The 13,025-nt window shown below is 36.0% G+C and overlaps 2 protein-coding genes across 2 annotated transcripts; both read right to left on the reverse strand.

The window, feature by feature from the left end:
• Nucleotides 1-4,486: 4,486 nt before the first annotated feature.
• Nucleotides 4,487-4,897, reverse strand: LOC110888635 (ethylene-responsive transcription factor 5-like). Its single transcript, XM_022136152.1, has one exon. It carries the CDS (start codon nucleotides 4,895-4,897, stop codon nucleotides 4,487-4,489), a length of 411 nt encoding a protein of 136 aa, XP_021991844.1.
• Nucleotides 4,898-7,121: 2,224 nt separating this feature from the next.
• Nucleotides 7,122-8,070, reverse strand: LOC110890849 (ethylene-responsive transcription factor 5-like). Its single transcript, XM_022138492.2, has one exon. It carries the CDS (start codon nucleotides 7,875-7,877, stop codon nucleotides 7,209-7,211), a length of 669 nt encoding a protein of 222 aa, XP_021994184.1. The 5' UTR covers nucleotides 7,878-8,070; the 3' UTR covers nucleotides 7,122-7,208.
• Between the last annotated feature and the right edge of the window lie 4,955 nt (nucleotides 8,071-13,025).

The following is a 13,025-nucleotide window of genomic DNA, read 5'->3' on the forward strand; positions in this document are numbered from 1 at the left end:
TTGTGATTAAGAAGGTGTCCAATGACACATGTGTGGGGTTGGAATTTGTGGCTTGAGAAGGAAAGATGTGGGGAATGAACTGGACATGGTGGGAGTGATAGAGTTTATGATTAAGAGGGTCATAGCATTTGAATGCCGATTTAGAGGATGAGTACCCAAGAAAAATGCACGCCATGGAACGTGAATGTAATTTGGAAGTGGCATACGGTCGTAACCACTGGTAGCAAAGGCGACCAAACAGTTTGAGTTTGGAATAACTAGGAGCGGTTTTGAACAACATATCATAGAGTGATTTGTTGTGAAGAGTGCATGTAGGGAAACGATTTATGAGGTGGGTAGCGGTTTGAAAAGCATGGGACCAAAAATGTTGTGGTAAGTGAGAATAGTGAAGTAATGCAAGGCCGGTTTCAACAACGTGTCGATGACGTCGTTTGGCGATACCGTTTTGTTCTGGTTTGTGAGGCGGTGTTGTGTAATGGGAAATGCCTTGAGAGGCAAGATATGGTGAAAGACCCACATATTCACCCCCATTATCAGTGAATAACGCAACTAGGTTGGTTTTGAAAAAAATTTCAACAAGAGATTTAAATTGTGGAAAAAGAATTTTGACATCGGATTTTCGTTTAATTGGGTATAACCAAATATATTTGGAATAGTAGTCAACAAAAATAACATAGTATTTAAAACCATCGATTGATGTTTTTACGGGTCCCCACACGTCCGAGTAGATAAGTTGTAGTAGTTGATTTGCAACAAAAGAATTTTTGCCAAACGGTTGTTTGTGGCTTTTATTCAAGGAACACATAATACAATGAAAAAACTCACGGGTCACCTTATTACAATGAATTCCTAATCTAGAAATTAAAGACTTAAAAATACTTGAAGCGATGGATGTCCAAGTATGTGGTGCCACGTGAGAAGAGAGTTTGTTTTGGTGTTGTGGACTTGAGGAGATAAGGAGATTGGTCCATAGTAGACATCATTGACGTTCACTCCCCACATGAGACGCGCTCCCGTGCGTAGATCCTTGACCAAAAAATGATATGGAAAAAATTCAACCGAAACACGATTAGTACGACAAACTTTGGCAACAGAGATAAGATTATTACAAAGATGAGGAATAATTAAAATGTTATTTAAACGAAGTGGACGTGAGTTTGTAGGAATAGTTGTATGAACAATATGAGTTATAGGAAGAGTTTTACCATCACCTAGCACGATCTCATCGGGTCCTCCGTATTCAGAAGGAACGGGAAACTATTGTTGGTTATTTGCGGTGTTTTTGGAAGCGTCGGTGTCTCACATCCAAGATGGGGTTGGGGCCGTAGGGTAAGGGGTTGTGTAGTTAACCACCAGAGCATTGTTGCTTTGAGGAGAAACCTTGTGTTCTCGTAGGAAGCGACTAAGTTTGCGACAATCTTTTGTGTCATTCCCGGGAATGTTGCAATAGTAACAATGGGTGTTGTTGTTATGGGTTGGGCGAGTGTTGTTATTGGTGTTGCGAGATTGCCATTCGTTTCGGTTTGTGGGTGGGTTTTGGGTTTCGGTTTAGGCGATTATCATATGTAGGTGGTTGACGGTTTTGGTTGGTGCGAGGGGAATTTCGGTGAGTGTAGTTCACGGTGGTGAGGAGAGGTTCGGTGAGAGCTTTTTTTAGGGTTCGTTCATGGTCGAGGAGTTTTTCAAATAGGTCGGCAAAGGAGATTGTGGTGTCACGGGTTCGAAAGGAGGCGACTAAATTGGAGTAGTCATTGCCTAGTTGGTTCATGATGTGGATGACAAGGTCTTCTTCGGGCATGGGACTTTGAGCAATAGCAAGTTCATCAAATAGAGATTTCATTTCGTGTAAGTAGTCGGAAATGGAACGATTTCCTCTTGGGTTTTTGGCTAACCGAGATTTGAGAGAGATGATGCGGGAACGCGAGCGACTCGCATAGCTTGAGTTTAGGAGTTCTCAAGCTTTGCGAGCTGTTTTGGTAGAGGAAACAATGGGTTGGATTTGGTCGGAGCAACTACCAAGAAGGGCACTTATGATCATTTGATCTTGAAGAAACCAACGAAGGTGTTCCAGGTTTGGTTTAGGTTTGGTTTGGTGGTTTGGTCGTCAACAATAGTTTCGGCAAGGATGTTTTCGGGACCAACAATATGGTGGTCGAGTTCAAGGCCAATGAGAGTGGCAGTGACTTGGGTGCGCCATGAGGGGAAGTTTTGGGAAGTTAGTTTGATAGGGAAGTGGGTGGCTGCGGTGATGTGAACAATCGGTTGAGCCATGGTTAGTCGGAAAAGAAAAAAAATCGGATAGAAATAGGTAAGGTATCGGCGATGGTGGCTCGGATGAGCTTTAGGCTCTGATTACCATATAAACTTTGATGATTATGAGTATTGAATCAAGGATGATGTTCTCATTATTTACAAATCAATATATAGAGGTACAAGAATGAATACAATAATTACAAGAGCTTGATTCTAGGGAGAGAATTATGCAGTGTTGACTAAGTAATGGAATGATAATGGAGAATAATTTGCAATTAATTGTGACTTAATTTGTGGTGTTGATATGTTCAAAACTACCTGTATCCGAAAATCCAATCCGAATCATCCGATATTCGAATCCGAAATATCCGAAAATTCAGATATCCGAATTTTCGGATTCGGATTCGGATTCGGATAGTGATTTTAAAAATTTTCGGATATTACGGATATCCGAATGTCCGAAAATATCCGAAGTATCCGAAAATATCCGAAAAATATCCGAACTACCCGAAAAATATCCGAAATACACGAAAAATATCCGATAAATATCCGAAAATTTATATTCAGATATCCGAAATATCCGGTTCCGAATATCAAAAAATAATAAAAATAAAAATTAAATAAAAAATGGATATTCGGATATCCGAAATTTCAAATACGGATTTGGATAGTGCAATCTGGTATCCGAAAATTTCGGGTATCCGAATATTCAGGTATCCGAATTTTCGGATCTCCGGTTTTGAACACCCCTTGTAGAAGGGTCCGGGTTTCCAGGAACCCATTCGGTTTTGAATTATTAGTAGAAAACGTATATAGAAAATACAAAGGAACCCATAAATAAGTTATGAGGTGAACCCATAACAAAAAAAAAAAAAAAAAAAAAAAAAAAAAATGGACTGGTCCACTGGTTAGCCCCTCCTTTTCCAACATCTTCGTCCCGAGTTCTAGTCCGGAACCAAACGCCAAGGAGAACCCCACATAACCACACCATTACCCTAAATCAGTAGCCCCTTCGTCATCGTGACCTCCACCATCGTCCTCCAACTACGGCAGCCACTGCCCACCCGCCTTTGAATATCTCTCATTCTCAAGGGTTTTTTCTATAACCTTTTCAGTCAATTTGCTAAAATTGTTGTTTGATTTGTTGATTACTATGTGTAAATTGTTAAAGAATTGCTATATGATTATGAAATATGGTATTTAGTATTATTTAGGTATTATAAATTTGAAACTTAGTCTTACTTTGTAGTTGATTTTTTTATTACATGCAAAGCTATTTTGATTTTTGGAGTTCTTAATTTCAGTGGATCATGACTGAGAAGTTTGTTATCTGCTTCGTATTAGTCTTTTTGGTTTGATATTAGAGGCTTTGGTATGAATTTGTATATTCATGGAAGAGTAAAAGGCTTAAACTGGATCTTGTGGACACAATATATGACGAGACTTTTCTAACAGGAATACTATCAAAACTTGTAGTCTAGGTCTTAGTACTTAAGTAATGACATTATAAAAAATACATTTAAATTAAGGTCATATGTAGACCAATAAAATGAAAATGTTAATAGACTGAGATTTAACATGGCAATCAGATGGAAATTAATTTAATTTTGTTTAGTCGAACGAAACCGCTTAAGAATCTCTTGGCTAATAAGCAATAGAAATGCTTTAGTCAGATGCTCTTGTAGTTGTAACCGACTCCAATAGATGTTTATCTTTTCATCTTTTTGTGCTTCCTTTTCATCTATAAAAGTTCACAACCTCGTTTTGTTTTGTGACTAGTTCAGAATAATGTTTTGTTTATAGATTTTTCGAAACCCAAACTAAAATAACCATTAAATATAAGGTTCTGACACAGGACGCGAACCAGTTAGGTAAAAGTCTATCACAAATTAATTTAGTCATAAAGTTAGAGAAATGTATTTTTTAAAGACTTAAAGTTGAAGAAATGTATTTTTTTGGAGACCGAGATAGAAGATGGGATAAGAATGTTTTAAAGCATCATACGAAAAAAAGTCACTTTAGTGATAAAGCCCGACACGACCCGGACGGAAATTCTAACGTTAAGTTGATGGAAATTAGAGCACCTAAAAAGCGAACTCAGTAAAAAAAATCCTAAATCCGTCACTATCTAATAACCTCTCCTTCTTCACAATGACCACCATCTCACCCGCATCTCTCCTTCTTTTCCCCCACCCACTGCTAGAAGTTCTGATTAAAGCTTTATTTTCTCCTGTTATCTCCTCCTTTCCTCAACCTCCAGAGGAAAATTCTGAATCGCTTTTGAACCACGCATTTGAAATGCGGCTCTATCATACGCCTTAGCCACTTCAACACCGGTATCGAACGTCCCCAACCACACTCTCGCACCGTTGCGCTTCGGATCTCTAATCTTGGTTGCGTACTTGCCCGATGGCCTTCGTCGTACTCCTCTGTAGTGTACCTTCACCTCCTCAGCAGACTCTGATTCCTCCGAATTGTTATTCGAGTGAGAGTTTCCAATTCTCTTGTTAACGGATTCTGGTACCGTAAGGTTTATTGGGAAATCAGATATGTGTTGTTCCTCAGAATAATCAGAAACTGATAGATCAGATTCAGAAACAAGGTTATTAGGGGTTTCGTAATTGAACGTTGAAACTCCTAACATAAATGCAACAATCTAGGTGAGCAAAAGGAAAAACCCGACCCGACTCGACTATTACCCGACCTGAAAACCGATCAAACATAAAATACAGAACCGATTCACTACAATAAATATATGGTCGGTTCCGGTCTATAGGTCCAAGTCGGGTTTCACCATGAAAAGAACCGAGAACCGACCCGAACCGACCCTATTTTATATGATAAATTGGAACCGATCTAAATACCTAGGTACTTGGGTTCGGGTCGGGTTGGGTATATTTTCTGTTCGGTTCTCAGTTATTTTCGATCCGGACCTAAACTTGCTCACCCCTACAACAATCAACTAGCATGCATTATCAAAATTGAAATATTATATGTGATGAGGATTCAATGATTTTGATCTTCGTTAGCAGCTTGTATGTAAATACAATTCTAATTCAACTTGGAGTTAGATTTGGTTATAAACCTTTAGGGAACGTAAAAAAATTACTGCTATTTTTTTAAGTCACCATCAACCATAAAAAGATATTTTTTTTTTTCGAAAAGCAATGTTTCTCTCAAAGTTCGGACCATTGACCTTCAAAAGAAGTTTCACTTTAACTCCAAGTGTTTTGCCATTCCACCAACCAAAAATATAGGCAATCACAAAAATTGTTAAATAATATTTTCATACAAAACATATTTCATAAATGGAATATTGGATTAATAATCACAATTATTTTTCGTTGGCCGCTAACCGTATCAACTTTAAAAATAAGCACTAACAGTCTCAACTATTAACATATTGACCTCTGGGACCTTGACAAACAGAATCCTAACACCGTGAGCATAAAAAAAAAATCCACTTCTTGCGAACACCGAACAAAGTCACTACATTAGAGCAAGGAATCGAGATGAAAACTTGTATTCCCATTATATTATATATATATATATATATATATATATATATATTGTTTATGAAAGTTGATAAATAGTAACTTTTTTTTTATAATAATACATAGCTTTTTATTATTTATTATTATATTTATTTTTAATAACATAATTTTATTTTTCTTTCCTTTTTTAAAACCATATATTTCCTTTACAATATTTTAATAATTATATATATATATATATATATATATATTGTTTATGAAAGCTGATAAATAGTAACTTTTTTTTTATAATAATACATAGCTTTTTATTATTTATTATTATATTTATTTTTAATAACATAATTTTATTTTTCTTTCCTTTTCTAAAACCATATATTTCCTTTACAATATTTTAATAATTTTTTTTTCTTTTTTAGAACATATATTAGTTTATCGATTAATTTGATTCTTTTTTAATAATTTATGTTTATAACATTCTTTCTAAAAATTTAAGTACATAGTTGTGCTTGATTTTTTTCCTGACATTCCATTATTAGTTTTGTTAAAAACGAAGTTATACTCAAAATAAAGTGTTTATTTGGTATCATAAAACAGTACGATGATAAACTAAACCGTTTTAATGGTTTGGCTTTCTAAACAAAATACTTTATTTTTAAATCACGTTTGTTTTACATTATCATTTGCTCAGTTTCGTCGCAACGTGCGACGTAAAAAAATAAGTATATATAGTTTACGAAGTGCCATGAATAGTAATTTAAAATTAATAATAATATATAGTTTTTTCATATTTTATTATTTTAATATTATAATAGTTTATTATTATATTTACTCTTAACTTTTGATATATTTTATTGTTTTTTTCTTTTTATAAAACCATATTTCTTTTATTATTTAATTTTTGTTTTTTAATAAATCATTTTTTAATCATATTTCCTTTATCAATTAATTTGATATTTCTTTAATAACTTACGTTCGTTAATCATTTTTTCTAAAATTTAAGTACGTACTTGTGCTTATATTTTTCTCTTGACATTACGGTATTAGTTTTGTTAAAAGAAAGTTATATTCAAAATAGAGTATTTATTTGATATCTTAAAACGGTACAATAATAAACTAAACCAATTCTAACGATTTAACTTTTTAAACAACATGCTTTATTTATAAATAACAATTTTATTCCGTTTTGCCGCAACGTCACGACCGTTAACGAACTTAGTTTCTATTAAAATCAAGATAAGTTTTCTTTTTAGATTTAAAATTGGACATAGAGCTGAATAGCTCGTTGGATGATGACCACAAAGTCACTTTCACACAAATATTTTTTTCGGCAAAACTGGGCATACAATTATAATAATTGTTAGTAAAGATTATAAATAATATAAAAATTAATTAATTACAATGCCGGTATTAACAAATGTGGATTAAAAAAATAAAAATGTTACAAACAACACAAACAAAGTTTTAAATCGCCATCAACTGAGAAAAAGGAGATAAGGGAGCGACGTTAGACATGTTCACCCAATCAAAATCCCAACCCGCCATACAACTTGACGGCGTTAACGGCAAACTAACCGTCTCTAACAACCTCTCCTTCTTCACAACAACCTCCATCTCATTCTCATCTCTCATTCTTTTCCTGCACCCATCGCTGGAAGCTATGATTAAAGCTTTATTTCCTCCGGTTATCTCCTCTTTTAAACTCTCAACCTCTAGAGGAAAATTCAAAATCGCTCTAGAGCCACGCATCTGAAATGCGGCTCTATCATACGCCTTAGCCGCTTCAACACCTGTATCAAACGTCCCCAACCACACTCTCGCACCCTTACGCTTCGGATCTCGGATCTCCGCTGCATACTTGCCCCATGGCCTTTGTCGTACGCCTCTGTAGTGTACCTTCACCTCTTCAGCGGACTTTGATTTCTCTGAATTGATCTTCGAGGAAGATTTTTCGGTTCTGTTGTTAACGGATTCCGGTACTGTGAAGTTTATTGAGAAATGAGTCACAGGTTGTTCCCCAGAGGTAAGGTAATCAGAAACTGATAGATTGGATTCAGAATATGATGTTTCGTGGTCACTGAGAAGGTGTTGTCTAATGAAATCGAGAGCTGATGCTTCATCAAAAGTAGCCATTGGTAGCTAATGGAAGTGAGTTCAGAATAGGAAAAAGTATAGCGAATTGAAGATGAGAGTGGAAGAAAGAGTGGAAGGGTTTATATATGAAACTATACAGTGGAAAGGGAGCTTCAGTAGCAGGTTCGTGGACCTTAGATGGAAGGTGAGGTGTGAGTGTGACTGCATGGATAAAGTGGAATACTATGACCTTACATTTTATTGTTTGAATTAATATTAAAATAGTTAATTAATTAGGTTCCAATTAAGATAATATTATATTTTACTTTGTTTTTATCATAATATAAAATTTATAACGAAAACAAGGTATTTAACTATTTATGGTTTTAGGTGTTTTAAACCGGTTAGTATAGCATTTAGCAATTAGATTTTGATGAATAAATAAAGATTTAATAAATACTAAATTTTGAATTCTAGTATAAATAGTTTGGTATAAGTAAGATTTTATTAGGTATGTTTTTATTTGTTTACGGTTATATAAATAAATACATAAGGAAAGGGGAAATTAATACAGACATGATTAAAACTGTTTACGAAAAAGTACACTACTTGGTTTTTTTACTTTCTTAAAAATAAATAGAACTAGGAGGTTATGATCCATCATTTCTTCTCCTTATTACAAAAAACATACCATTGTGTTATAGATATTAGATATAAATAGAGGTGGCAATCTTGACCCAAATGCTTTCAAGTAGGTTAGTTTGGGTTGTTTTTAAAGTTATATGGGTTAGTTTGGGTAAAATATTTTAACAAAAGGGGTCAATTGAAATTCTATCTTGTTATTTTCGGGTCAAAGTGGGTCGACAACTTTAAAGAAATGGGTCGATGTGGGTTAGCACCTTAAAGAAACGGGACAAGTTTCGGATCAGAATGGGTTTCGGGTCAGCACAAGTATCTGAACAAGACGGATTATGTGACAACCCTCACTAAACCAGGTATCCGTACTATTTAATTAATAATTAATTGCTGCTTAATTACTGTGCTTAACTGAAATTGCTGATGAACTGCTACTTGATTTCTAGTACTTGAACATATCTGCATCATACTTTACATACCGTCACTACATTATTTTACATGTTGAACCTTAGTGACAAACATGATGTACAAAAGCACAGTAGCATTTGAACGGATAACCTATTGAACATGCTGATAAAGCCAGCATCAGGCAGACACTGCCTCTAAGGGCCTGTGTCACACCCCGATTTCCACGTGTCTCACCGGTGGGCCCGGTGGGGGATTACCGTGACGATGTTGGCAACAATATAGTCAAACCACACAATTATAATAATGCACAGCGGAAGCATAAGATAAATATATAAATTTCAACCTCTGATCGTAATATCAAAATGTATTAGAGGGGTTGGATATATCCACAGTGGATCGTAAATAGATATAAAATATTGTTCCATCAGATACTGCAATCAAGCTTGCGAGGCTTATCCCGACGCTAGGGAGCTAATACCAGCCAATTACGTTTAGGTACCTGCACTTAATCTTTTTGGGGAAAATACGTCAGTTTACACTGGTAAATACATTCAACTGACACATTTAAAAATGTTTATTAAAATTGATTTGAATGCACAAGGCACAAACTCTTTTATAACTTGGGAAAATTCATAATGATCTTGTGAACGTTTTACATGTTCTTTTATGCGTTCAGTAGCCCGGGTCGTGCCGGGTTAAAGATTTATAGACACACCACGTTTGCGTAAAACCGTAGTACAAAAACCAACGGCTACGTCTTTTAATTTTAATGTCGACACTTTATACCGGGTGTACGCCTACACCGGGATGTCGATGGTCGTGGCCATTTCGTAAAATGATGCCAAGGATATCCGGGACAACGGTCATTAAACCCCCCAAAGGCTTATAAGCAACAAAACTGTTTAAATGAGCCGATCATATTTAATCAATTAACCACCTAAGCGATGGAATTATATAATGCTCAATCAAGCGGTATTAATATACCGTAACCCAAGCCCATATAGGGGAAATAAGTTAAAGTATTTACCTTTGCAAGTATTAATCCTTAATTTAGATCAAGTCACCGATAGCTTTTACTGGGGCTCCTAATCTGGAACGAAGGTTTTAATTAACCTCTTAGAATCCTAACGGTCCTTATATTAGCCGTAGCTTAAACCGGTTGATTCCGATATATAGATATGGTTAATTCGCACGAAAAGGCGAAAACCGAGAATGGAGTATGAGTTGGACCCAACAAGTTCAGTGACTTGTTTTATATGGGTTTATAGTTCATACTCTGGATTTTGGGGTTCAAATAATATAATTTGACCCATATCGGCTATTGCACGAAAACTAGTTTCATGAGCCGTACCGTGTGCGCAAACAGGCGAAACGGTTAACCATAAGTGTCCTACGCTTATTTCCTAAGTCAATATGCCTTAAAAGTATTTTGGTATCAGTAGGATACCTTCCGTAATGCCCGTAACGAGTTTAAGTTAATATTATGCCCCGTAGGGGCTTGTCGGTCATTTTAAAGACTCTAAAAGGGATTTTCGAGTTCTACAGGAAATCTGAGTTTCCCGAACAGCTTAAAAAGCTTAAAATACTTTATTTATTATTTAAAACCAGTGGCAACTGGAATCGGGTCAAAAGACCTTGTAGAACTCCCGTTTTGGCCAAAAAGGGCATATTCGGTATTTACCGAACCGTAGCCATAACCGCAGGTTATGAGCAAGGTAAAATTTATTAAAAATCTTTAAAATTCCCAAAATATTATTTTACCACAGTGGGTAAAAGTTTTGGTGACGAAAACTTGGGTTAGATGGGCGTTATGCTAATTGCGCCGTTAATTACAAAACTTTCTTAAAAGTGCGCCTTTTAGCATAACTCTCATTCTAGGCCTCGGATTGACGTGAAACTTTAAGGACATGCTTATAATTTAACAAGCAAGGTTTTGGTCCATTCACGTGTCCGAAATACTCGTTTTAATTTTAAAAGGCCGTTACGGTCAACTTTTAGGCGAATGACGGAAATACGTAAAAGACTTGGATAACTCATGAACCGACCACAGAGGCGTATACCAACATGTGACCTGGTCCTAAGAGAGTCCTAAGGTATATTTATACCTCACTAAAACGGGTCAGAACTGAAGTCAAAGCAAAAGTCAAACTTATGCGACTTTCGGCTCCGAACCGGTTCAATATAGTAAATGATCGATTCAAACGAGCGCAAACAGGTTTATATACTTATTATCATGTTTTATGATTATCAAAACAGGTTCCATAACATATACATTACAGATTATGCATAAATCGCTAAAATAGCTTTCTGTTGACTTTTTAACCGCACGTTTGACTCGACATTTGACATAGTTAGAGTGGTGATCATGGGGAACCATTTTAGAGGTTTATTACCCACATAAATACCAACTCATAACCATTTTTGATTCATCATACGACTGAACCATTACTGATTTATTGTAAAGTCAAACCGTAGTTACGACGGTTTGGTTTTTAGCTAACAACTAAGCATAAACTGAACAATGGATGATCAAGGTAACTTACAGAAGTTAGTACTTGAATATGGAGCAGAGAAAAAGGACTTGAGAGCTCTTGAAATGATCAGAGGTGTGTGTTTTGATGTTGTGAATGATATGTTGCATAAGGTGGCTATTTATAGCAAATGCCAAGCCTCTATGATCATTACAACCACCACAATAGTCCAGAGGTGATGGGTAGGTGTCCCAGAGGTGTATGGGTCGAGTAGGGGGCACCCATGCCTCATTTATTGGAGGTTGATCGTTCACAATGCTCAAAAGTCAAGAAAACACAAAGTTTCTGCATCTGGGCGTCCAATGCGGCCCGCATGGAGGTTCCATGCGTTTACAATGCGGGCCGCCTGGGATTAAAAGATCAGACGCGTTATTGAGGAGGCTCGCGGCCCGCCTCAACTTAACCCATTATGCAATGCGGGCCGCGTAGGGTTAAGATTTCAGAAATTTTAAATCTTTTTGCAATGATTGCAGAATCCGGCCATTAATAACGAAATCTTTCGTAATGATTTACCTGACCTTTCGGGTTTGAAGGGGTGACTTTGCGGTTTGGCCCTCGGTTATTTACTGATAGGGGCCTCGTGTTATTTACCCGCATTATTAAGTCCCCGGTTTATTTATTAATTATATTGGAAAGCCTTAACTTTCACTGTTGACGCTTTTAACCCTTCTTCTACGAATTCGATCGTAACTTTCTCGTTTCATATCGAAACTTCGCGAAATTCATATATATTATTTTAGTGAGGGTATAATACCGTTACAAAGTCTTTGGAACGTTAAAGGGTCACTCAGAGGTATTATTAAACATGTTGACACAGTTAACCCCTGTAGTTTGTAATCTCTCACTTTCTTCCGCGTTTTGTTTTTGTACGATCTATAATTTATTCGTTTGAAGGTTTAAGCATTATTTAGGGATACTATACAGTATATTTACCCTTGTTGACATTTATAACCCTCGAATTTATATACTTTCAAGGTTTGTCAAAATTAGTCCTTTATTTATTATAAATGCCACGTGTAAACAAATGACACGTGTTAACACATCATTGGACACAAAAATTCGAGGTGTTACAGCCTGTATGAGCCAGAAATATTTTACTACACCCATAGTGAGTGTAGGGATACAAGGGTTGTAGAATTGCGTCTCTAGGAATAAGATATAATGACTGGATGTGCCTAAAACGTACTCTAAGCACGAAACACAGCACTTTTATTAACATACTAGCTTCTGGCTAACTAATAAAGTGCCAAAACATGAGGAAAATATTCCTGACACTTTGCAGAATGAGTTGTGTCACTAAAAATATTATTTACGACACTTAAAAGCTTACTTAAGCACTTTAACGGATTACTGTCCAACCGAACAACCGGACTATACCCGGTACATGAAAATATTGACAATGATATTATTGGTCTTTTTCTGAGCCAGTTAGGGTCCCTGAACAACCTAACACTCGCTTTAAAACACTACATACAACTAACCGAGTTAACCCTAAATCTAACTTGGTTTAACTTAACTAAGCTCTAACCATTTGATTGGATTTGAACTAGCTTACCCCCCCCCCCCATTGAAATCGGCCAACTAGAGGGGACAAGAGTTGATTTCTTTTGATTAAAATATTATGGTTGTCTAA

Source organism: Helianthus annuus, chromosome 11, assembly GCF_002127325.2.
Source record: "Helianthus annuus cultivar XRQ/B chromosome 11, HanXRQr2.0-SUNRISE, whole genome shotgun sequence".
Lineage (NCBI taxonomy): Eukaryota > Viridiplantae > Streptophyta > Magnoliopsida > Asterales > Asteraceae > Helianthus > Helianthus annuus.